Below are 24,397 nucleotides of genomic sequence, written 5' to 3'. Positions count from 1 at the left end.
CCACCTTGGCAACATGGTTATCAAAGGAAAGCTATCTACTTGGGTCCCTAGATCCCTTATTACTTCTTCAGATTTCAGAGGGTTACCTCCTATGTAGTAGTTTGCGAGTACTCTGTTTTTTCCAAAAAGGATTACTATGTATTTTTTAGTATTTAGCTTGAGACCATGGCTTTGACACCATGCATCAGTCTCATTAAGGCCTTTCTGGAGGATATCCATGTCGGCCGGAGACTCAGTTATAGAACCCAGTTTGCAGTCGTCCGCAAACTTGATCAGCCACAGCCCTTTAGTGCTTGCCTGTACTTCTGAGAAGTATATGCCAAACAGGAGGGGCCCCAGGATAGAGCCCTGAGGCAGACTGCTTGTTACTGGTCTGGATTCGGACATAGATCCCACAACTCTTATTTTGTGGGATCTGTCTGAGAGCCAGTTTGCGATCCATCTTGTGACGTAAGGGTTTATGCCCAGGTTGGTGAGTTTATCAATAATACCCGAATGGGGAATGGTGTCAAATGCTTTAGCAAGGTCAAGATAAGCCGTGTGTACCTCCTTTCTCTTATCTATAGCCTGTGTAACTGTCTCAAAGAAGTCCATCAGGTTCAGGAGGCATGATCTGCCCTTGACAAAGCCAAACTGTGTGGGGTCAAGTGTTTGGAGGTTCCCAATCTCTCCATTTATGAGTTCCATAATGATTCACTCCATTGCCTTACAGATCAGACTGGTCAGGCTTATTGGTCTGTAGTTCCCAGGGTCGGTTGTGGGCCCACCCTTGTGCAGCGGAACCACCGTTGCTGTGCGCCATTCTAAGGGCACATATCCTGTTGGGAGGCTGAGACCGAACAGGGTATTCAGATGCGGGGTTAATTCATTTTGGAGCTTGTGTATGACACAGCCTGGGACACCATCTGGTCCCATGGAGGCAGTGTTTTTAGCTTTAGATAGAGCCTTATTAACCAACGTATCAGTAATAATTAGAGTTACACAATCCCTTGGAATAGCAATAGGCCCTGTAGGTGGTGGTGGTGGGGGGGGGGATTTGCACTGAACCTGTCAGCCAAGATGTTGGCAATGTCAGTGGGGTCAGTGTATTTTGTTAAACTTTGTACTAGCTCAGAGCAGACCTGAGCATTGCCATTTAGGTTTTTGAAGTAGCCATAGAAGGCCTTATGGTTAGCCTTGGCAACTTTCTTTTCGAAATTGGCTTTAGTTGACTTGATGAGGGCCCTCAATTTATTACTAATGCTGATCAGGGATGATATTTCTACTTGAGATTTGGCCTTTTTTTTATGTCTCCTCCTTTTATTGTATAGTTTGCTTATGGCCGGGGTCCACCAGACTGGTTTCTTCTTGCTTGAGGAAGGAGTCTTGGTTTTATTTGGGATAGCACGGTCCATGCAATCCTGAAGATGTATATAAAGTGCCTTGGTGTAGGATTCTGCATCATGGATATCATTATCTTTATGCAGGGGAATAGTGAAGCTTTCCACTTCTGATGCAAGTAGTTTGAAGTTTGTTTTGGAAAGGTTTTTTATGATAGTTTCTTTGACTGGGGGAGGTGGAGGGGTGAGGATGTCCAGGGTTATCAGTTTGTGGTCTGATCTGACCAGAGAGGGAGTGATAATGGGTGTGGTACAATGGGCGCCCATATTTGTGATGACTAAATCCAATATGTTGTCCCCTCTAGTGGGAGAACATACCAGTTGTTCAAGGGCATTTGAATTTATAAATTCTATGAACTGCTGGGCATAGGAGTTAGAACTTTGGTAGTTCACTCAGTCTATACCAGGGTAGTTGAAATCACACAAAATTATGGTGTTGGGTAGGCCCTTTATATTTTCCAATGCCTCAAGGAATGCTGAGTGAGCATCTTGGGACATGAAATAGGCATATGGTTAGGGAAAAGCTCTGAGAATCTATAAAGTAGATTTTCTTTCTTTTCAGTCCTTATTTTTCAATTACAAAGGTAGATATGCACTCCCAGTATCTTTGGACACTTTCATGACTATACCAACTTTTAGCACTTATGCAAAGTTTGTGATTTAGAGTTAGTATATGAACTGTTGAAATATGATAGTTATTAACTTGCATTGCATTTTGGTTGATTTTTTGGGGATGGAAATATGGGGTTATGCTTTTATACCCACAGTGTTCTTCTTCTTTCAAAATGTTCAAATGAAAGATCATAAAGACAACAGAAATAAATAACGAGAAACATTTGAGTTTAGATTTCATGTCACATAGAAAATAAGTGGGCATTGAACAGGTGTTACTTTAGCAAATTGTACGTTTATAAGAGCAATAAGTTGTTAGCCCATGACTTTGGGTATTTTAATCATCCATTATTTTTATCTTTGCCCAGATTTTATTCCCTAAAAAGGTGAGAGGGATGATGAGATTTTGAGTTCCAAATCTCATAAACTGGCAAAAGAAGAATGTTGGTATTTGTCTGTGGGAGTTTGTGATACAGCAGCGGTAGGTATTCACCCTTTCCTACAATTGTCTAATGTCAGTGTTGTTGCATTTAAGTTTCAGGTGGTGCAGGGGCATTTATTTTTAGTCAACTGAGGTTTGATATTTTGGGAATGATGTATTGTGTTTTTGAACATTGAATATATGATTTAATGCCTTAGATCCATAATATGCGTGTGGGTATATACCTATGTTAAGAGTGAATGTGGTGAGCATTGTTTTGACTGCTATGATTGCTGTCAAGTTATCAGGTGTGTAGTATATCAGGTGCTGTTATCTATAATAGCATTTGACTTGTAGAGTCATATTAGTCTGGATTTTTTAAAGTAGTTAACTCCAAAAGTTCTGACTTGGTTGTACTATGCACATTAAGGAAGAATAGCTGAGTGCATCAACTGATATCATGCCATTAGCAGTCAACCAACAGTAGGCTTTTCCTTTATTTCTGCTGCTGTGTGATTGTAGTGTTAATGTATGAAAGGAAGGATATCTGCTGGATTTACCTCCCCACATGAGATGTGGAACCTCATATTAAAACTGAATATCAGAAATCAACAAGAAATTTGACTGGTGCTAGTGTAACCATAGTTTAGATGCTACTGTAGAGATGGTAGTTGTTGGACTAATGGGATTTTAATGGGATGGTTACTTTTCTTTGCATGAGAAGGTGTTCAAATAATATATCATATTTACCTTGCTAACAATAACCACAAAGCCTAAATCTATACCAGGACATTTCGGGACTATCTGTCAACATATTTTAATTCATAAATATTTATTTCTCTGTTTACTTGTCTTGACAGGCAGAGCCTCAGGGGAGAAACGTGGCAGAATCAAATACAATTTCCATTAACACTGACACTGGATTACAGTTTACATGTAATGACACTGCTAACATTTACAAGACCTGAGCACATCAGACTACATTCTATAGGCTCTAAACAGCACCATGAATGTGACGATTCTGTTCCTTATACCTGTAAACATATATATATATATATATATATATATATATATATATATATATATATATATATATATATCCTAATTGCTCTGCTACACCACTGAGGAAGGAAAGAACAGGCAGATAGCAACGGAATGTGAATTACTGCTGGAGCACTAAGGTATATAACAACGGAATGTGAATTACTGCTGGAGCACTAAGGCGTATAGCAACGGAATGTGAATTACTGCTGGAGCACTAAGGCGTATAGCAACGGAATGTGAATTACTGCTGGAGCACTAAGGCGTATAGCAACAGAATGTGAATTACCGCTGGAGCACTAAGGCGTATAACAACAGAATGTGAATTACTACTGGAGCACTAAGGAGTATAGCAACGGAATGTGAATTACTGCTGGAGCACTAAGGCATATAGCAACGGAATGTGAATTACTCCTGGAGCTCTAAGGCGTATAGCAACGGAATGTGAATCACTGCTGGAGCACTAAGGCGTATAGTAATGCAATGTGAATCACTGCTGGAGCACTAAGGCATATAGCAACAGAATGTGAATTACTGCTGGAGCACTAAGGCGTATAGCAACAGAATGTGAATTATTGCTGGAGCACTAAGGCGTATAGCAATGGAATGTGAATTACTGCTGGAGCACTAAGGCGTATAGCAACGGAATGTGAATTACTGCTGGAGCACTAAGGCGTATAGCAACAGAATGTGAATTACTGCTGAAGCACTATCATTGACTATATCAGCGTGAATTGTAACCTGCAACAGTGTGCACACCATATGTGCTGAATGGATTTATGGCAGAACATCGACTTTTCAGAAAGTCAAACTTCATATAGTCAGGACCATATATATGATCAACTTTCAAAAAAAGTCAAATAATACAAAACAACAAAAATCTGTGCCCCTCACACCCTGTGCATATTTTATATACCAACTCCAACATTTATTTATTTATTTATTTATTTATTTATTTATTTCCAGTTTGATTAGCAAATACAATCTAAGTTACATAGTGTAAAAGATAGTAATAAAATATATACATTTGGAAATAACATTACATTGAATACAGTTAGTAAAAACATCATTCAGGAAGGTAGATACAATAGATTTAGTAGTTTCCTTCAAGTAGCAGGTTTGACTGTATGAGAAGAAGGTCTAAGGTTACATGCTATTTACAATATTTACATATTTACATTTACATCACACTACAGTGGGAATATGATACATTTCCCAATCCCCAGTGTAGTACAATTTCCTTACAAAAGCTTAGACTTTTCAAAAATTTGATCATATGGTCTTGACCATATGAAGTTTGACTTAATCTGCTTAAAAAGTCATTGCCTTACCTCATGCTCTATAGAACACCCTACAAAAGTGACACCATAGATAATAATGAGTTGTATATCACTGTCTGTCTTTCTACTGAGGGGAATTTCTACACTGACTGTTTTTGCATTACTATACCATTTATGATATCACCTGCCCTGGCACATCTGGTTATAATGCCCAAGAGAGACATGCACTTATTTATACATTCATTTATTATTTCACTCAGCTCAGTTTTTTGATTTAGAGACTCCCTCAAAGCCTTGTTTCTATCCATAATGCTTTTTGTAAGAGTAGATAACCATGGGGAGTGTTTTACTTTTACTCTTTTTATACAAAGAGGGGCACAAATCATTTAGAGTGCTTTAAAAAGGTATTAAAAGTTGTAATTACATCAACTAATTGGAGAGTTTTTAGTATAGACCAGTTTTAGGATCTTAGGATACTGTTGAATAAATCTTTGTCAAATTTTGAGATATTTCTGGTTGTGTTAAATTGGTGGGTATTAAGGTAATGAGTGGTAAGTCTGTGTGTGTATGCAGGGACAGGGTCACTTAGGGAGTTAGGATAGGTTCCAATGATAATATATTAACTAGGGTCTGAGAGTAGTGGCTATCCACTCTCACAAAAACCATTATGGATAGAAACAAGGCTTTGAGGGTGATGCTAAATCAAAAAACTAAAAATCCAAGAATACAGCGTCCATGGGACCTGACAATATCCTGGCTGCATCCTACATGAGCTACAAAATAAACTGGCACCATCTCTGTGTGCCCTGTTCAATCACAGCCTCACCTCAGCCTATGTCTTTAATGAATGGTTCACTGCTACAGTCATCTCACTCCATAAAGGGGGAGCAACTACAGAACCTGGGAACAATTGCCCCATTAGCCTGATGAGTCTGGTATGCAAAGCTATGGAGTGCATCATCATGGGCCTGCTTAACAAAGATATACACAATTTCCAAACTCTTGACCACACACAGTTTGGCTTTGTGAAGGGTAGATCCTGCCTGCTGAACCTCGTTGACTTCTTCGAGGCAGTCACCAAGGCTGTGGATGAGGGTAAGGCAGTGCATACAGCCTTTCTCGACCTGGCCAAGGCCTTTGATACCATTCCTCACTCAGCTATCATCGATAAACTCACTAAACTAGGCATCAATCCTTACATCACTAGGTGGGTTGCAAATTAGCTCACAGACAGGACCCACAGAGTGAAAGTTGTGGATTCCAAGTCAGACTGTCAATCAGTCATGAGTGGAGTCCCACAGAGCTCAGTCCTGGGCCCTCTCCTATTTGGCATCAACTTCTCAGAAGTCCAGGCCAACACAGAAGGACTCTGACTGACCAAGTTCACTGATGATTGCAAGTTAGGAATCATTATCAACTCCCCAAGTGATGCAGACATCCTACAAAAGGGCCACTCTGAGACCAATGACTGGTGTCGAAACCATGGCCTGAAGCTTAATGCCAAAAAAGACATTATCATCCCCTTTGGAAAAAACTCAGTTCCCATGAATTACCACAGTGATGGGAGCCCACTGAACACTGAAGGGTTATAAGAGATCTGGGCACCCAGGTCGACAGCCACCTCACCTTCGACCACCACATTGCCACTGTAATCAGAAAATCCTTCTACATGGCACATCTCATAACCAAAGTTTCACATCCAGGAAGAAAGAGGTCATCATACCTCTCTACACATCCCTCATTAGAGCAATCATTGAATATAACACTCCGTTTGGCATGTACCTGACCAGACACCTACAACAACTGGAGAGGCCACAAAAGTACCTCAGAAAAAGGATCCTAGGCCTTAAACACATGTCCTACATGGACAGACTCAAGAAACTTTAGCTGTTCTCAGTCTCTTATCATCTACTTAGAGGTGAGCTCTGCTTGACTTACAAAGCCATGTCTGACCCAGCCCTACTTGAAATGCTACATCTAAAGAAATCCCAATCCCCCCATGCCACATGCTCCAGAGATCACAACCTCATTACCACAATTAACAGAACATGCTGGAGGGACAGGTTCATCTCCCAAAGACTGTCCATACTCTGGAATAAGCTTCCCATTCATGTCAAGCAAAGCACCTTGCTGGCCCTCTTCAAGAGAAATCTTGATGAGTGGATGGTAACAGAAAGTTACTTCAGGAAACATTCCAGTTGCCCTACTGGATATGGGCACTGTGAACTAACATCGGGTGGCATGGTGCCTGGGCAATTTTTTTTGGTATAGGCTTGTAAAGGCTCCAGAGCCATTAGCCTAGTACACACATATGAACCTATGAACAGGTGTTGCAATTAGCTGAGTCAGACCACATATATTTATGCAGGATGAGGGACTGGCAGAGGTCATATTTTGCCAGTCAGTGCTGACAACACACAGAATGTTTGTTTTGAGAAGTAATAGTACTAGATACACAGGAGAGAAATTCTTTGAGTATGGGAATGTTGTTTCCAAGGGGGGTGTAAAGTAGAATAATACAGAGTGTTGTTTTAGAGTTTAGCTTTAAAAGTGTTCAGTATTTCAGCTGAGTGAAATTTAGGGATGAAGTTGGAATAATAGACATTATTGGAGCTGGGGTACAGTAGGGCAACTCCACCTTTCTTTTTTGTGGGGTCAGTCAGTCCTCATAATATTATAGCCTGGATGTAGAATTTCTGTATCTTTCCTATTGGATTTAAGCCATGTTTCAGTGATGGCTAGGATTTCTGGCTAATAGATTGATATCAAGACATGTAGCTCTGTGCAGATTTCTTGCTCTAAGAGGTTGAGAGGTATGGGTACAGTATAGGTGTTGTTTTAACACTGTCACCTTTACCATAAGGCATGGTTTTGTTATGTGCAACAACAGCTTATGTATGTGCCATATATCTCCCAGCTGCACAGGCGGATGCATCACAGGCTATGCATTTGGCACTGAGTGCAGGTGTGCTTTTGTGACAGTCTACATTATATATAAAGTCTACCTGTAGATAGTGAACAGACAGCCTTGTATTGTTAACTGACCCTGAATCTTTTACTAAATAATGTCTTCTGATTGATAGTTAATCAACTACACAGTGGTCACCTTTTCCTTCACGTTGAACTGGAAGGAGAAAACTCTATAAAGCTTTAAGAAACTTAGTCAGCATTTACAAAATTATATATGATCACAGAATTAAAGGAATTACAAAGCAGGTGACTCCAGAGACCATCTGCCCTTTGCCATTTCTCAATCTCAAGTTGTACCCCCCCATGTCTAGAAGAGCAAAGCAGGTTTGTCCAGGGATGAATTAGTGGATTCCCGTCCAATCCTCAAGGCTGGATTTAAAAGATGCAAGTGTGTCGCTTTGCTTAATGTATCTGAGTAATTTATTCCAAAAATGGGGTAAACATTGGGTAATATATCTGTTGTTTTATATGTTGAGGGAGAATTAAGTCCTTAGGTTTGGTATTTGTGGAGTTGTTGGTCTTCCAGAGATGCAAGAGATATCTAATGGCATGAAAAGCTAAACACAGGTAAGTAACTAAGTGTCGGTACAGAGCTTCCAGCTTCTCCTCATAGTATAGGGTCTTTAGGCCAGTAATAGGCCAGCTAGGAGTCTCTAGGGCCATTCAAGTTACACGATATATCCGGATTGGTTCATGCCAAAAGAGATATTGTGCTCTAAAAGTGGCCCAGTCATAGCTGCATGCAGTGGAATGGTAACTTCTAAAGATGTAGATGATTTGATTTTAGCTATCAGTGGTGCTGAATAGAAGGATGTTTTGACTGCTGTTGCTGCAGGGTGATTAAAGGAGAAGGTGATACTAATCCAGGTACCAAGAATCCTAAATACCTTGTAAGTTTGGTGTGGCATGTTTTCTATACTGCACATTGAGAAAGAGATTTATTTTCTTATGACAACTCTTCCCTTTTTGCATTTCATTTTGAAACTTCCTTATACCAGTGGTTTGTTGGAACAATTCTTGTTGTAATGTAGTGATATACGAGAGTTATTGCCAGTAACACCCAGTGTGCATTCATCTGAAAACTTAGTCATAGGTCTGGGTCACTAATTTCAAGGTTGGAGAAGTATATATCAAAAAGTAGAAGGTCATAACACTGAGACCTGAGACCTGAGAAATAACATTGTTTACTTTTTTACCTTTTTACTTTCTGTGGATGTGCTTACCACTATAACAATATGAATGATGTCATTTAGCCAGTTTGCTAGCCACCTTACCAAGTAATGGTAAATATTTAGGGCTGTTGTCTTATTTATAATGCCTGCATGGGGAATGATATGCCTATGAATGCCTTGGCCAGATTGGCTATATAGACAGTATGACCACTGTATGCTGCTTCTGTGATCTTCTCAAAAAAAAATTACCAATTACATAGACTTATTCTATCCTAGACAAAACCAAACTGCTGGGAGTCGAGCTTGATGTGTTTTGTGATATCATTGTTTATGAAATCAGATGATTGTTCCATAGTCATACAGAAAGGACTAGTCAGGTTAATGGGTCTATAGTTCCTTGAGTCTGTGGTATAGCTGCCCATGTAGAGGGACAGCATGACAGCTGTTCTACATACTTCCAGGTAATATTCTATAGCAAAGCTTAGGTTAAATAAATTGTGGAGGCACTCCACCAGTACAAGATTTTTTTTTTTTTTTTTGCATTTTTCCGGGTAAATGATTTAGGCCAATGAAAGAAGGGTTTTTTGAATTAGAATTAAAGACCACATTTACTATGTGTTCCTTTATGATTTTCTAGGGCATGATAACTTCGGGGACAATCAAAGTTTCTATAATTTCCTTTGTGAAACTGGCACTGAATCTGTCTGCTAGTATATTAGGTATATTAGGTGTGTCTTTAGGGTTTTGCCATTTTAGTTCATGCCAGTTGTGTGTTATTACTTAATTTCCTGATGTAAGTAAAAAATGATTTATAGATATCCTGGCTTCCAATGGTAACTTAGGAAATGACTAACAAGTCTTTCTGGTGGCAACTTTTAATTCCTTGCTAATCTTTTTAACACAATTCTTGATATGAGAAGATGTCAATTTGTACTAGTACTTTAGAATCATTTTTTCTTGTTATAAAGCTGCTTTTTTAATTGCTGTATCACTGGGATGGTTTGTTCTTAAATGTTTCCTTTTTATGCGGTTCAAATAGAAACAGATCAAGACAGATAATTGGGGATAGAACTCTGATGCATAAGCGGTAGCTAAAGTTGCAGTATGACGTGTGATCATTTCAAACAAATGTCAAGAGTTCAACAAAGATTTTCAGTAGGCTTATATATCTGAAATCCTTAAATTCAGATATGTTGATTTTGGAGGTTTTTGAAAGTTTAAAGGGAAAAGTGGCAAGTTATGAAGAGATTTGACAAAGACTGGCGATATTAAAGGAGTGTGGTATTTGCAGACTATAGGACAAGGTCTAGACTGTTCTGTTCTCTAGCTGGCTGCTTTACTATTTGTTCTAGAAAGTGTCCATTAATTAGATCTAGGAATTTCTGGTAATATTGGAATTTAGATGTATAAGTGTATAGGTTAAAAAATATAGACATTTTTGAAATCAGAAAACAAATTTTCATTATGACATTTTCTTGACTAAATTAAGGAAACTTTCATGGTCCTCAGTGGACATGGAGAGTGCACTGTAATATCTTATAAACTGTTAATTTTGTTTTGCTTTTGGACTACAGTAAGCCCAGTATGTGGGACTCTGGGAATCTTCTTGTGTGTGATGCAGTCTATGGTAAACATGGAAGCAACACCACTAGAGTTGTCTTCACTCCTAAATGCATTGCACATGCAAAACCAAGGCAAGGTGGGAGTGCAACCTCTACAGTGAAACAAAGTTTAATAACATTACAAAAATGGATGTGTCTGAGTTGTAAGAGTGTCTCAAGATGCAATCCACAAAGATTTTTGAGCAATTTGTTATTCCCACTTCAGACATTGAGAAGAGCTATCCTGATGCAGTCAGATTTGAAGCTTAAATTGGCTGCATTTTGTCTTCTACAAAGGTATATCCAGCAGCTCGACTTAATTTAAAAAATACAATATATGAACAGCAAAGCCCCCATCCAATGCAGAATGACAACTATCAATTACTAAATTATAAGTTCTATGTATTTAGGCATCACTCCGAGAAGATTCTTTGAAATCTTGGTTTGATTTGTCATACATGATCAAATAATGATAAGTAAACTGGACCAAAAGTATTATTCCTTAAAATCTGTAGAGTAGAAATAATAAATATATGTGGAGTGCAAGCCCCAGATATCCACAAAATGGGGAGTATATAGTACAACTCATGAAACCATATAACCAACTCAAAAAAGAAACCTGCTGCATCTGGGGTGAGAATGTAAAAACTAAAAATCATTGATTCTGCAGCAGTGCTGGAGTTTTAGCTATTCTCAGCAAAGCAACCCTTCAGCCCAAATGTAATTATTCCGCATCCCACAACTGATGTCTGATGGGTCGTGTATGACCCTCACTAGAAACCTTACACTGTGTACTACCATGCTGTGTTACAGGCCTAATAGCTAATACTGTACTGTGCTGAGAGTTATTGTACTGCTTGATTGTGTCATATTGCTCTGCAAACTCATGAAGAATGACCGTTCACTGAAGAATGAAATAAACAAGTATGGATAAATAAATGTGACATAATGAGGCTTTGTTAAAAGAATAAGATAGGCCAGATCTAGAAGTATATCTTCATAAATCTCAAGTGCATCTTTAGCCAAATTATATCAAGTCACTCAGCATGCACTTAAAAGCTATAGTAATCATGGGATATATTTTAAAGAAGCACACACATTGCATATTTTACTGAGGTTATTAATTAAGATTTTTATAGACAGCATCTGTTTAAGGTATGACTTTAAGAAAATATTCGCTATGGTATACTTTGACACATAAACTGGTAAAATAATTATGTACATAGTATTGTAGTTGGCAACACAGGTCAGTAAATATTGATCTGCATATTCTCAATGAAAAAACTTAATGTGTGGAAAAGTGTAGAAGCTACTTACTGGGTGGGCACCATTCTAAAATACTGATATTGAGATGTGCAATACTATTTAGAAATGCACTGGTGGAGTACATTAGTGCATTACATTTTAGATTTTACTTCTGCAACTTGGAAAGCAGTTTATTTACATTTTATTGGACAACTATATGAGGTGGGCTTGTTCAAGCACTCTCTTTAGCTATTTCTCAAGCCAAAAGCAAAACAATATAGCAAATTAGAAAAAAAATGTAAAATATGTTCATGGAAGTTTGGCAAAAATCACAGACTTTATTATATTCATTAAATGGGCTGTAATAGTATTTTTTTTTTTAATCTCCTTCATTGAAGAAACATAGAGGTTGCAGCTTATCACAGAATAGAGAACACCCTACTCTATGTATACATGAAGAACAGGAAATTGGTGAGTTAGTTGTCTTAAGACAGTCCCCTGGAGCTCCTACAGTAGGGCCTGTACAATGCCATTGGTCTTGCTCTCCTACAGTAGGCCCTGTACAATGTCATTGGTCCAGCTGTCCTACAGTAAGACCCTGTATAATGGCATTGGTATGTCTGTCTGACAGTAGAACCTGTACAATGCCATCAGCCTGTGTCTCTGACAGTAGAGCATGTACAATGCCAGTGGTATGTCTCTCCAACAGTAGGGCCTGTAGAATGCCAATGATCTGGCTGTCCTACAGTAGGGCCTGTACAATGCCATTTGGCTGGCTCTCTGACAGTAGAGCATATGCAATAGCATCGGTCTGGCTGTCTGACAGTAGGGCCTGTACAGTGCCATCGGTCTGGCTATCCTACACTATGGTCTGTACAATGCCATTGTTCTGGCTCTCTTACAGTAATACCTGTACAATGCCATTGATCTGGCTCTCTGACAGTAGGGCCTGTACAATGCCATTGGTCTAACACTTTGACAGTAGGGCCTGTACAAGGCCATTGGTTTAATGCTCCAACAGTAGCACCTGTACAATGCCATTGGTCTGGCTGTCTGACAGTAGCACCTGTGCAATGCCATTGGTCTGCTTGTCTGACAGTAGGGGCCTGTACAATGCCATTGGTCTAACCTTTCGACAGTAGGGCCTGTACAGTGCCATCGGTCTGTGTCTCTGACAGTAGAGCATGTACAATGCCAGTGGTCTGACAGTAGGGCCTGTACAGTGCCATCGGTCTGGCTATCCTACACTATGGTCTGTACAATGCCATTGTTCTGGCTCTCTTACAGAAAAACCTGCATAATGCCATTGATCTGGCTCTCTGACAGTAGGGCCTGTACAAGGCCATTGGTCTAACTCTCCAACAGTAGCACCTGTGCAATGCCATTGGTCTGGCTGTCTGATAGTAGGGCCTGTACAATATCATTGGTCTAATACTCCTACAGTAGGGCCTGTACAATGCCATTGGTCTAACTCTCCTATAGTAGGGTCTGTACAATGCCATTGGTCTAACTCTCCTACAGTAAGGCCTGTACAATGCCATTGGTCTAACTCTCCTACAGTAGGGCCTTTACAATGCCATTAGACTACATCTCATGGTGCTACCACTCACATGCTCCAGGTTTATGAATATTGTGAGCCGTGGTGTAATTACCCATACCTGATGTTTTCCTATTATTTATAAAACAGTAGCAAATCCTTGTTCACCGCTTTAAAAATATAATTTAATCACCAAGACCTTCCTGTCTAATGCTGCAGTGCATGAGATTTTGCATATATAAGAATGTTTATCTGTGTTTCACAGTCATAACGTTCTTGGGTGGCATAAGCTATGGAACCTTGCTGGTTAGGCTTACGTAGGCCCTTGGGCCGATAGCCTAGTACCTACCTATGAACCTATAAAGAGCCAAATCCAAGGTTAGCTTTGATAGAGCCTTGACTGTGACTGCAGCAGTTAGGGTTTGGCTAGTATGCATACCTATTAGATGAGCCAGTTTGACAGAGGATGCTAAGCCCCCCTCACTGACCAGACTCAAGCAGCGAGTTAGCTGTGCTGCAGCAGAAACTATGGCTTTGTAACCTTCATAGTTCTGATGTCCAGTACAGAACTCTAGATAGAGTTCTGCTCATGGAAATATGCATTATTCATCTGACATTACATAGTCTGAATGGAGGCAGGTGATTAGAGAACCCAAATCAGCCACAGACAATGGCTGCAAACACCAGCTCTCCTTCGCATGTCCCTCTTTGTCAGGCAGAAGAAGGGAATAAAGGGATCCACTGGGAGTAAACAGGATTACACAGATGCTGAGGCTGGTATCAAAACACAAAAAAAAAGTCCGCAACAGTGTTTATGCATTGCATTTTCTGTAAAGTAACTGGTTTTGCTGTCTTACCTGCAATGTGCATTTGGTGTTTCTTATCTTTCTTAATTAGACTTGTAGAAATGTTTAACTTCTTATATTTGTTATATTGACCTTTTAACCTGCAATCATTTCTTAGTATCTGTTATGTGTGCTAAGCATTTTGGACTTCTAAGGCTGCCAACAGGTTTACATACTACATGTTTATGCACTATGTTTGTGTCCATTTGAAACAGTGACTATAGGTAACAATATACACTGGGTACTTCTTCATCTGGTTGCCATTGTACACAGGTAGTTATGTGCTTCCAAAGTGAATGCGCTTGAAATTTTGTTCTGTCGATATATAAAGTAACATTCCCAGAATTAATTTTTTCTAGATTCTGCATGGGTCTATGTACTTCGAAATCTGTATTACATAGTAAACTATGCTGCTTATGACAAAATTTTGTGTTTACCAGCTCTTGCAATTATATTGGACATTGCCCACATGCCACTCAGACATGTGCTTCACCATGTTCTTATGTCTGCTGTTTAATCCACTCTGCAACATGTCTGGGGAGGCCATTGTCTCTGTAGTCTAATGTTTTCAGCAGCCTGAAATTACAGGTGCATGCCCATGTACTCAGGAGCGGTCTTAGGTTAACTGGTGTCCTAGGCAAAAGAGCGCCACGGCGCATATCACCACACCACCTGGTGCCCCCATCCTGGTCTACTTACACCAAATAATTACTAGAAAAGTGGCCCTACTAGAGTGGTGCCCTATGCGGCTGCCTAGTTGGCCTATGCCTAAGGCCGGCTATGCATGTACCTCTCAGGATGATATATTCTCAGGTCTGGAAACCTAGGACACTAGGCAGCTGCAGCTTTGACTGTGTGAATTCTAGTGCTTTCATAACAGTTAATAATATTATGGCATATCATCTGTCATTATATCTACTTTTTGTTCAAATATGAGAGATTTGCACAGGCATGTTCTTACTATGACTGTGTGAGTATACCCATAACCTGTCTCACATTTTTGAAACATGTTGGTCTTGTTAATCATACTTGTATCACATTACATGCTATAACATCACTCATTTAGTGGCTGTAGCAATAAATTAGTGGCCCTATGTGATACGTCATCACTGGCACTTCACATTTATGTGTATTTGTAGATATTGCTACATCCTATTCTAATGTCATCAGGTGCACCATGATGTTACAAAAGGAATGTGTTTATGTTGCTATAAGCCAAAGTCAGCAAAGATGGGGTAAAGAGGGGCCTTCTTTCTCATCCTATCAGTCAGTAATATCAATAAAGTAAAGCTTGAAAGTTCTAACTTTTAAGATCTGGAAACAAAAAGGAAATAATAATTTAAAGTCTAGAGAAAGAAGATGACATGAAGTCTTACTTCATCATAAGTCAGCTTACAGCAGCCTACGACTAACAGGAAATTATATTTCAAGCAAGTGATTCAATTGTAATACATTTGCTAATAAACTCGTAAATAAATTACTAAAACCAGCAAATGCTCCTTGCTTTCTACTGCCTTTAGTCGTTACACAGAGCATTGATGGGCATTATCAGATTCTCCAGTGAGGGGTAAATTTCACCTTTAGTAAAGCAATAATATAGTACATTACACAATGTGTGAAATACTCTGTCTAAAACAGCAGGAGATGAGCTTTATTTTTTTTTATCATCACTGGTGATATAATGTAGTAATTAATAAAATGAAGTTTTGCAAGGTATTACATAACAAGAGAAAAAATACTATAAAAATGATCATTCTTTAAACTACAGTCTGATCCATGAGAATGATCACATACACCCACTGAGTTTTCATTTATAATAGTAATAATAATAATAAATAAATAAAGCCTGCTGTACATTGTTAAATGTCCACTGCCCTCTTCAGGTCACTGTAGAAAACTGCATGCTGCTTCGTAGTCTAATTTTTCCTCATTTCTCCCTCTACTTGCATGCCATGTCCTTCTTCTATATACTAATCTTTTCCCTTTAGTTTGACTCTTGAGTTGTTGTCATGCGTTTCTATTATTAATTAACTGAAGAAAACCTCTTTGATGTCTGTTGTTATTTGCAATAAATACTTAATGTGTTTTCAGCACATGCAGAAGAAGCAGTACAAAAGTCTTACTTTCAGACTCCTTTAGTTATGTCCATATTATAACACACAAAGTGTATAATTTTATCATATCCCCTGTTTACTTTCAGTAGGATAACTAACCATAATAATCATCAGGTGTGATTTTTCAGACAGTAGAATACTGTGTTTTATGCATTTTCCACTTCCTTTTATTCTGATAGCCTTCAATTTCTCTGATGAAGGGACTGTATTATGCAAACGATGCAGCATTCAAAAATGCTTTGACAATAAGTTAAGTTTTCCAAATGCCATATGCAAAGATGGATGCAGGTAAAAAATAGTTATAAAATTCATTGCCTGGTATATTGGATTACCTTGTAAGTATAACAACAATTTATAGAGGCAGGTGTTTTTCCTAGGCATTTTTATTAGTTATATCTTCTGATGTCACCACTGAACATTTACCTCTGTAGTTATTTGGATGTAAAATACTTTGGGTTAGCTCAACTTTTCTGTTTTAGTTAATTTATTTATTTATTTTTTTCAAGGAAAGAGATCACTTTAGGCAGTATTTCTGATTATTCCCAATCCAGTTTAACTCCAATAGAGAGGAGAGGCATCTCATTATAATGTTTTTCATCAGGTTAGACTCCTAGATAAGAGTGTTGTCTTCATCACTAAAAGGCGATTGCTGTTATCTTTCAACCCATACTGGAGGCAAATCCTGTGGCTTTTCCATGACATGGAAGTACATAATAGAACAGCAAATAAAGTTAAAGCTATGAACACCTAATAATATTACCATGTGTCCTGGAATGTTTTTTATTAGTACCCCCTCACATCCATCTGGTCTCTCGGCAGATCAGGTAAGCATAACAAGCGTTTCTAGTTCACCTGTGAAAAGAGCCTGTTGTATGTTTTGGGTTATGTGAAGCTAAGAAAAATATTTATCTGTCTACATATATAGAAATTAAGGTTATCCTCTAGCAACCCACCAGCATTTGCCTAGAAGTGCCATGTTCATAAGTTCATAGGTGTGTACTAGGCAAATGGGCCTGGAGCCTTTACAAGCCAATCCCATAAAAGTGCCCCGGCATCATGCTGCCCGATGTTAGTTCCCAGTGCCTCTATCAAGTGGAGCCACTGCAGTGATCCCCGGGGTAACTTTCTATTTCCCATCCACTCATCAAGATTTCTCTTGAAGAGGGCTAGTGAGGTACTCTGCTTGACATGTATGGGAAGTCTATTCCAGAGCATGGGCAGTCTCTAGGTTATGAACCTGTCCCTCCAGCATGTTATCTTAATTGTGGTAATGAGGTTGAGGTCTCTGGAGTGTGTGGTGCTGAGGGATTTGGATTTGTTTAGCATTTCTAACAGAGCTGTGCAGTCATGGCTTTGTAAATCAAGCAGAGATCACCTCTTAGTAGATGAACAGAGAATAGCTGGGGTTTTTTAAGTCTGTCTGTGCAGGACATGTGTTTACGGCCTAGGATCCTCTTCATGAGGTACTTTTGTGGCCTTTCCAGCTATTACATGTGTCTAGTGAGGTACTTGCCAAATGCGGCATTATACTCAATGACTGGCCTAATGAGGGAAGAGTAGAGAGATGATAACCTTTTTTTTCCTGGATGCAAAACCCTTGGTAATGAGATATGCCACATAGAAGGGCTTTTTGACTACAGTGGCAATGTGGCGGTTGAAGGAGAGATTGCTGTCAATGTGTGTCCCAGATCTCTTATAACACCTTCAGTGTTCAGTGGACTCCCATCAATGTGGTAGTTAATGGGAACTGAGTTTTTCCCAAAGGGGATGACAACACCTTTTTTGGCGTTAAGTGTTGAGACAACAACATATACATTTATTGCTGAGATATTAGAAATGCATGACAATAAATGGCATTGACCATATTATGCACATGTCCTGCTAAACTCCAGCTGTCATGTCTCCATTCTTGATCATTGTCTGCAGGAAGAAAGGGCACACCCTCATTTTGATAACTTTTCTAAGAGACAATATCAGTTTCTTAAAGTGCATTCACATTACCATCTCCTGATGCACAATATAATGTCTAGAACTGTGGATAATGGCATAGCAAGACACAAATGTACCTGGTTTCATTTACACTTTTTTCTTGGAAAAAATATTATCATCACTGTATTTGCTTTAACAAAATTCCTTTTGTAATATATATATATATATATATATATATATATATATATATATATATATATATATATACACACACACACACACACACACACACACACACACACACACACACACACACACACACACACAGTAAAAGACTAGCATTTCCTAAACACAGAGAGGAAAACAATGTGTTAGCTAGAAAAATATAGTCACTGACCTTTCCTCTAATTTATTAATTATTTCTTTGGTGAACCCTTTTAAGTGATCAATAACAGCGGTCCCAAATGGCCTGACTCTTAGTGCCACACTTTCAGAGGTATCCAAAACAAGGAACAAATCCACAGGACACTCTGCAAATGGAACAGCAACAGAATCGGAGTTAAATGTCTGAATACATTATATATAGTCATTGCAGGAGCATATTACTGTTTTCGAAATGCCTTCTGTTGATTGTCATCTTAATAGTCATAAGATTGAAATTCATTGCATTTAACTTCTTTACTTTAAAATACATTAAGTGAATGTGATTCTGTGGGCCACAAAACTGCCTAGTAGTAACTCACATTACATCTGACTCAGATGTCTGTTGGTAATAAGGTGATGGCAGGTTGGATGTCATCCTGTGGGATTTTTATTTTGTGTCCGTTTTCTAAAGTAAATATTTCACTGCTTCTTCTAAAGTGAAGTGCATGGTTGTATTACAATTTTTGTGTTGTGCTTCATGTATCTTGACAGTTAGAAAAGTCTATGAAGTGAGGCAGTGACAACAAAACACAACTGAAAATCGAATAAAGTCTCTAATGCTTCCCACTGAACTAGGAAATGTCAGTTCCCACCTAGGAAGTGTCAGTCTTATATGGCAACAAGAGTATCTGCCCCAATATATAAACTCATACCTATATGTAATAGAGTTTGGAATGGAGCAGCCACACCCTCTAAACTTACACACACACACATACAAAACATTAGGAAGTGCCCCACAGGTGACGAGTAAACTACCACACACTCTGTGATGGTTAGTAGAGGTTATGGAGCCTTGGAAAACAAACTCTCTTCACCATTTTGTGTGCCTAGTACCATCACTAGTGAGTATGGAAGACTGAAAGAGTGCAGATAAAAAAAAATTCTAAGGTAATCAAACAAAAATTGTCACAGACACATTCAGTAATATGTTGAGACACTGAGACAAATACTGTGCAATTTTATATAGAAAAATAAGGTTCCGTTACTGAATCACTGGAAAGCAAGTTCAGCTTTTATTGAAGCCTGCTGTCTTATTTGAGGTTATTTTGGAATAATTCCCTAATGTGTTAACCTTGGAGAAAGAAAGTGTTTTTCATAAATCGTGAACTTTAGGGTCTCGTGAGAACATCTCATAAACATAATATATTCTGCATTTGCTATGATTATTTCATCAATCTGTAAATGCAGACTGCATTTACAGACATTGTAGAGTTCTATGAAATGAAACATGTGAATGTGGGTACTACAATCCAATTATCAGTAAGGACTGAGGGTGGGGAGCTGGCTTTTGAAAGTAATAAAAAAAAGCCTGCATATTTAAAATAATAATGTGAACACATTCTAATTAAACATTCACAAGTTGTTACTTTTTATTGAAGCATCTAAAACATTTCACTGCTTTGGGCATAACTGAAAAGGCACACATTTCTTATTTCCTCATCTTAAGAAAAACAGATGTATTAGCTAGTCATACCAAATTAATCAGTGTAATGTTCTATAAGTTTTGTAAAAATATGTACATCACTCTCAGTCCTCATGGAAATGAAATATTCACATTAACTTAATTCATAATTGTAATATACTCTAACTCGTGAATGAATGTGCATTCATTTTCTCTATCCCATTCAATGTTATTCCTACGTGCTAGCATTCATCATTTTCCTCTGCTTTGATGATTATGATATAGCATACAGCAAGCTACACCAGAATGATCAAAATAATGCATGTACCAAGCAGCATCTGAAAATGAGTGCAATGCTAAGCTTGTCATTCTTTTGTAGTTGTCACTAAACAAATGTAAATGAATAAAGAAAATGTTGTGTATTCTCTTATTACAGCTATGCATGATAAATAGTGTTTTTAAGTTTCTGTAAAAAAAGATAGGCATAGAAATATATATAAAAAAACAAGCAATATAAATCACGGTGCAGTGTTTCAGGAGAGGAGAAGCGAGCGAAGAGGGGCATGTTTGCAGAAAATGTGAAAAAGCCATTCTTTACTGAAAAGGTGGTAAAGATATTCAGTACTTTTACAGTGAAACTAACTATAGTGAAATAAAAGCAAAAACAGCAGTGAAAACATAACAATCAGATGCAAATTTAAAAGCTGATATTGGAGGACCAAATGTAATCTGCACTTTAAAGTGTAATCATACCTCTCAACCTCTTAGTGTAAGGAGTCTGGACAAAGCCTGACAAAATGGGGGAACAAAGGCCCAAAAATACAGACACATTTTAAATATTGCTCTTATAAACTTAGAAAATTGCTAGAGTAGCAGTGTATGTGCTAAGATAAATTTTCTGAAGAATTTAGAGTCTGAAACTCAAATGTATGTCATTATTTAGTGACTTCAATCGTCAGATCATCCCAGTGTTTTGCCAGAAAACCACAGCTTTTATGAGGAATAGACCAAAAATATGAAACAAAAATCTTGACAGTTGAGAGGTATGAGAAACAGATTGTGTGGGCTATGAAGAGTTTATCTTCCATTTTTTATTTCATAAGCAATAATGCAATACCTGGTCTTCTTTAAGAGTTAAAAAGCAGTGCATACCTGTAAAGTTAGATTTTTTAGACTTTTACAAGTCTACATATCTGAATTATAAAAGAACCTTGGAAAAATGTCTCTCACCACATTTCATATAATAAAAGTTATTCAGAGAAAATGTAGCACAGAACAAAAAGCTGTCTATAAAAATCATATCATCCACTGACAGAAACATTTACATAGTATAACTTGTATGATAAGAAAACCATTATTTGAAATATAGACTGTACAGACTCACTTCATTAACTGGTTACTTTGAAGATATTAATGATTGTTGTGCAGGCCAGTTTTAATTAATCTGTATATATTGCACATGACTGAACAGCATGTACACAAAGTAATGATTAAAACAGGATTCAACAAAATTACCTAGCTTTAACACACAATTTCTGTCACACTCAAGATATCATTCCCATAAAGCCAGAAAGCACAGTAATATATCAGGAACCACTTAAGAATGGGATGCAAATTTCTAAAAAAAAATCTGTAATCTTATTCTGCCTTGAAAATAATTAACAAATGTTAAATACACATGTAGAGACTATTACAATAAATAAATGCCTGAAATGTGTTATGCATATAAAAAAGCCAATTTCAATAAAAATGTGTGTTAAACTGAAGAAATAATACTGAACAAGGAATTTTAACATTAGAGACATAAGTATGAATATACGACAACTAAACTACTGACAAAGTTCTGAATTCTCCACAGTTAAAATCAGCATAGTCAACAAACGTATGTACATCATAACAGTGTAACAGAAGATCTTACCTTTAAAATTTAAGGCATGTGTCAAATCGGCTGATTGTAATGATTGTTGCTGGGCTTGTGTAACTATGCAGAACAAATAAAGCAAGTAAACACCAAAGCCGATTTGAAAATGCTTCATTTTGGGCAGCATGTTGTGTGGCAGTAGGGGAACAAGGAAGCTGGATGGGAGTACGGGGCGATCCTAGACTGCCCCTGCCTTACTCTGCCTGGTTAACAGAATAAGAAAAAGTAAGATGGAACATTCAGCGTCGAAGTGAAGCATTCCAGGCTGCTTGAACAGAGAGGACAGCAGAGGGGAGGTGACAACTGCAATGGGAGGAACAAGCAGTTCTGTTTGGTGCTTTGGAAACAAATTTAAATCAGTGTACAGTTCCACAGCTCAGTTCCAAGGAAAAGTATGTTTATGAGAGGGGTTGCTGCAATGCATATCTGTCTTTCAAATCCCTCCCAAGATGCACATTTGCCTCCTTTGCAACACTTTCAAAAAAAAAAAGATAGGGACCTCATACACATGTGATCAATAATAGTAGCTGTTAATCACTTACTGATGCATTACAGCAGCTAAGAAGCACAAGTCAAACTAAGTATTGTTATTTTTATTATGTTGGACCCTCTCCTTCCTTGGTCCATGGAGTTTTATATAAATTATACATTTTAACGAACTACTGCTGGAGTTCTTCACTGCTGATACAGGACCCTCAATAAAGGCAGTGTAGAATGTTTGGGGATATTTGTGAAATGGTTGCTTTTAAAAATATCAGTTAATGGTATGCATAGTTTATGCCTCTGTGTTGTTTCAGGTAGAAATTAGCAATCTAGACATTCCACTCAAGACAATAATAGATTGCAGCAAGTTTGGTAATTTTAAATACTTCCATACAAAAATGTTTGGTGAGCTGTTGAACAGGCTTCATGAATAAAACTCATGAAAATGTCCATCAATTCATCAGAATGTGTTCTCACAGACCAAACGGAATGTTTTAGCTCGAAAAAAATTTTTTCCAGCTTAAAAAAAAAATAAAAAAAACAAGCACATGTGCGTGTATACACACACACGCACTCCCGTTCTGGTTCTGTTTCTGTAATGTTGTTTCACTTATAAACTGCTCTGAAGAGTTAGACATAAGTGTGAGTTTGTGATTAAAGAGAGATTTCTTCAGCTGTACTGCACTAATCCAACAAGGGGACAGTTGCACTGAATACTAGGGCTGTTTGCAGAAATTGTATGTATCACACATACAAAGAGATGCTAAAGGGAGACCAATGAGCTGCTACAAAAGTACCTCTGGTGATCACAAAGTACTGTTTTAGTGCGTGCACACTGTAACCTTATGCCAGTGTTTTACATGCATAGTGTGTGTGTGTGTGTGTGTGTGTGTGTGTGTGTGTGTGTGTGTGTGTGTGTGTGTGTGTGTGAATAGCATAAATCATTGCCTGTATGGTAATATACACGACAGCACAACTACAGTGATAACTCAACCCACCCAGTAACAACAAAAAGAAAACCAGAAAGCATATATTTATTGCTGTTGCATCTTATGTTAGTGCACCAGCAAGATTTGTGTGTGTATCTATCTATCTATATATATATATATATATATATATTATATAGATATACATATATATATATATATATATATATATAGAGAGAGAGAGAGAGAGAGAGAGATTTGTTTGTATATAGATGTAAAAGAAATACCATGCCTGCACTACACTGCGGTACACCAACGTCTAACAAGATAAAAGATAACATGGTTCCAACAATCCACGATTAAAAAAGAACAACTACTAAAATGCCCTGATTAACTTACCCTTGTCACACTGTGTAGGTATGCTATATAAAACTTACAAGGTATAACATATCGAGCATATGACAAGAGTAAATTTGAAAGGTATTTGAGCAATTTTCTAAATTGTGGCTTACCATATTGGTTATTTTCATAACAATGTGTCTTTTGGAACATGTAGGAAATTGAACAACTGTAAGTAATCAGACTTAGAACCAATATCATTATTCTAACTTAACATAAGCTCTCATACACAAACAATTATTTCTAATTTTATGACAAAATAAGAGCTACTGAATCATAACATGAGCGTTTGTAATGATCACTGCTTAATATAAACAGCTGTATAAAACTGAAAGTTTTCATACTGTCATGGAGAAGGACCTATACCCATAATACAAAGGGATAGTGAGCGTGCCTCTGTCCAATGAGCAGTTGCCCTTTCAGTTCTTCTCTTTCATTTAGACATGGGAGCCATTTCACTGTGAATGGAATCACAGTATCCCAATGCAGGGCTACCTTCATTTATGACTGATGAATTAGTTATGTGTTATGCCATCACTCAGTTGACAGTAGGGCATTTAAATCCTTCCAGTGCCAGGTAAAATATATTGCAAGTAAATGACGCAATTAGAGTTAGAAAGGCCATATTATATGATGCTCCTTCAAAGGATTGACGGGTTACACCTGAATGTATTTAAACAACCAATAAAAAGTTATT

At 37.9% G+C, this 24,397-nt stretch overlaps 1 protein-coding gene across 2 annotated transcripts in view; it reads right to left on the bottom strand.

Annotated features, from left to right (window-relative positions):
* COL6A1 (collagen type VI alpha 1 chain) overlaps positions 1-22,278 on the bottom strand; it is a 343,520-nt gene extending 321,242 nt beyond the window's left edge. For both annotated transcript variants that reach the window (XM_044075923.1, XM_044075922.1), the window contains exons 1-2: positions 21,890-22,278; positions 18,544-18,676 (exon numbers count right to left, since the gene is read on the bottom strand). In XM_044075923.1, the coding sequence (XP_043931858.1) occupies positions 18,544-18,676; positions 21,890-22,019 (263 nt within the window). In that variant the 5' untranslated portion in view covers positions 22,020-22,278. The remainder of the gene's footprint in view (positions 1-18,543; positions 18,677-21,889) is intronic.
* Between the last annotated feature and the right edge of the window lie 2,119 nt (positions 22,279-24,397).

The sequence above is a fragment of the Protopterus annectens genome, chromosome 6.part1 (genome assembly GCF_019279795.1).
Source record: "Protopterus annectens isolate FY-2018-M chromosome 6.part1, PAN1.0, whole genome shotgun sequence".
Taxonomy (NCBI): Eukaryota; Metazoa; Chordata; order Ceratodontiformes; family Protopteridae; genus Protopterus; species Protopterus annectens.
Note: the sequence above shows the minus strand (reverse complement) of the source record. Positions and strands in the feature narration are given on the sequence as shown.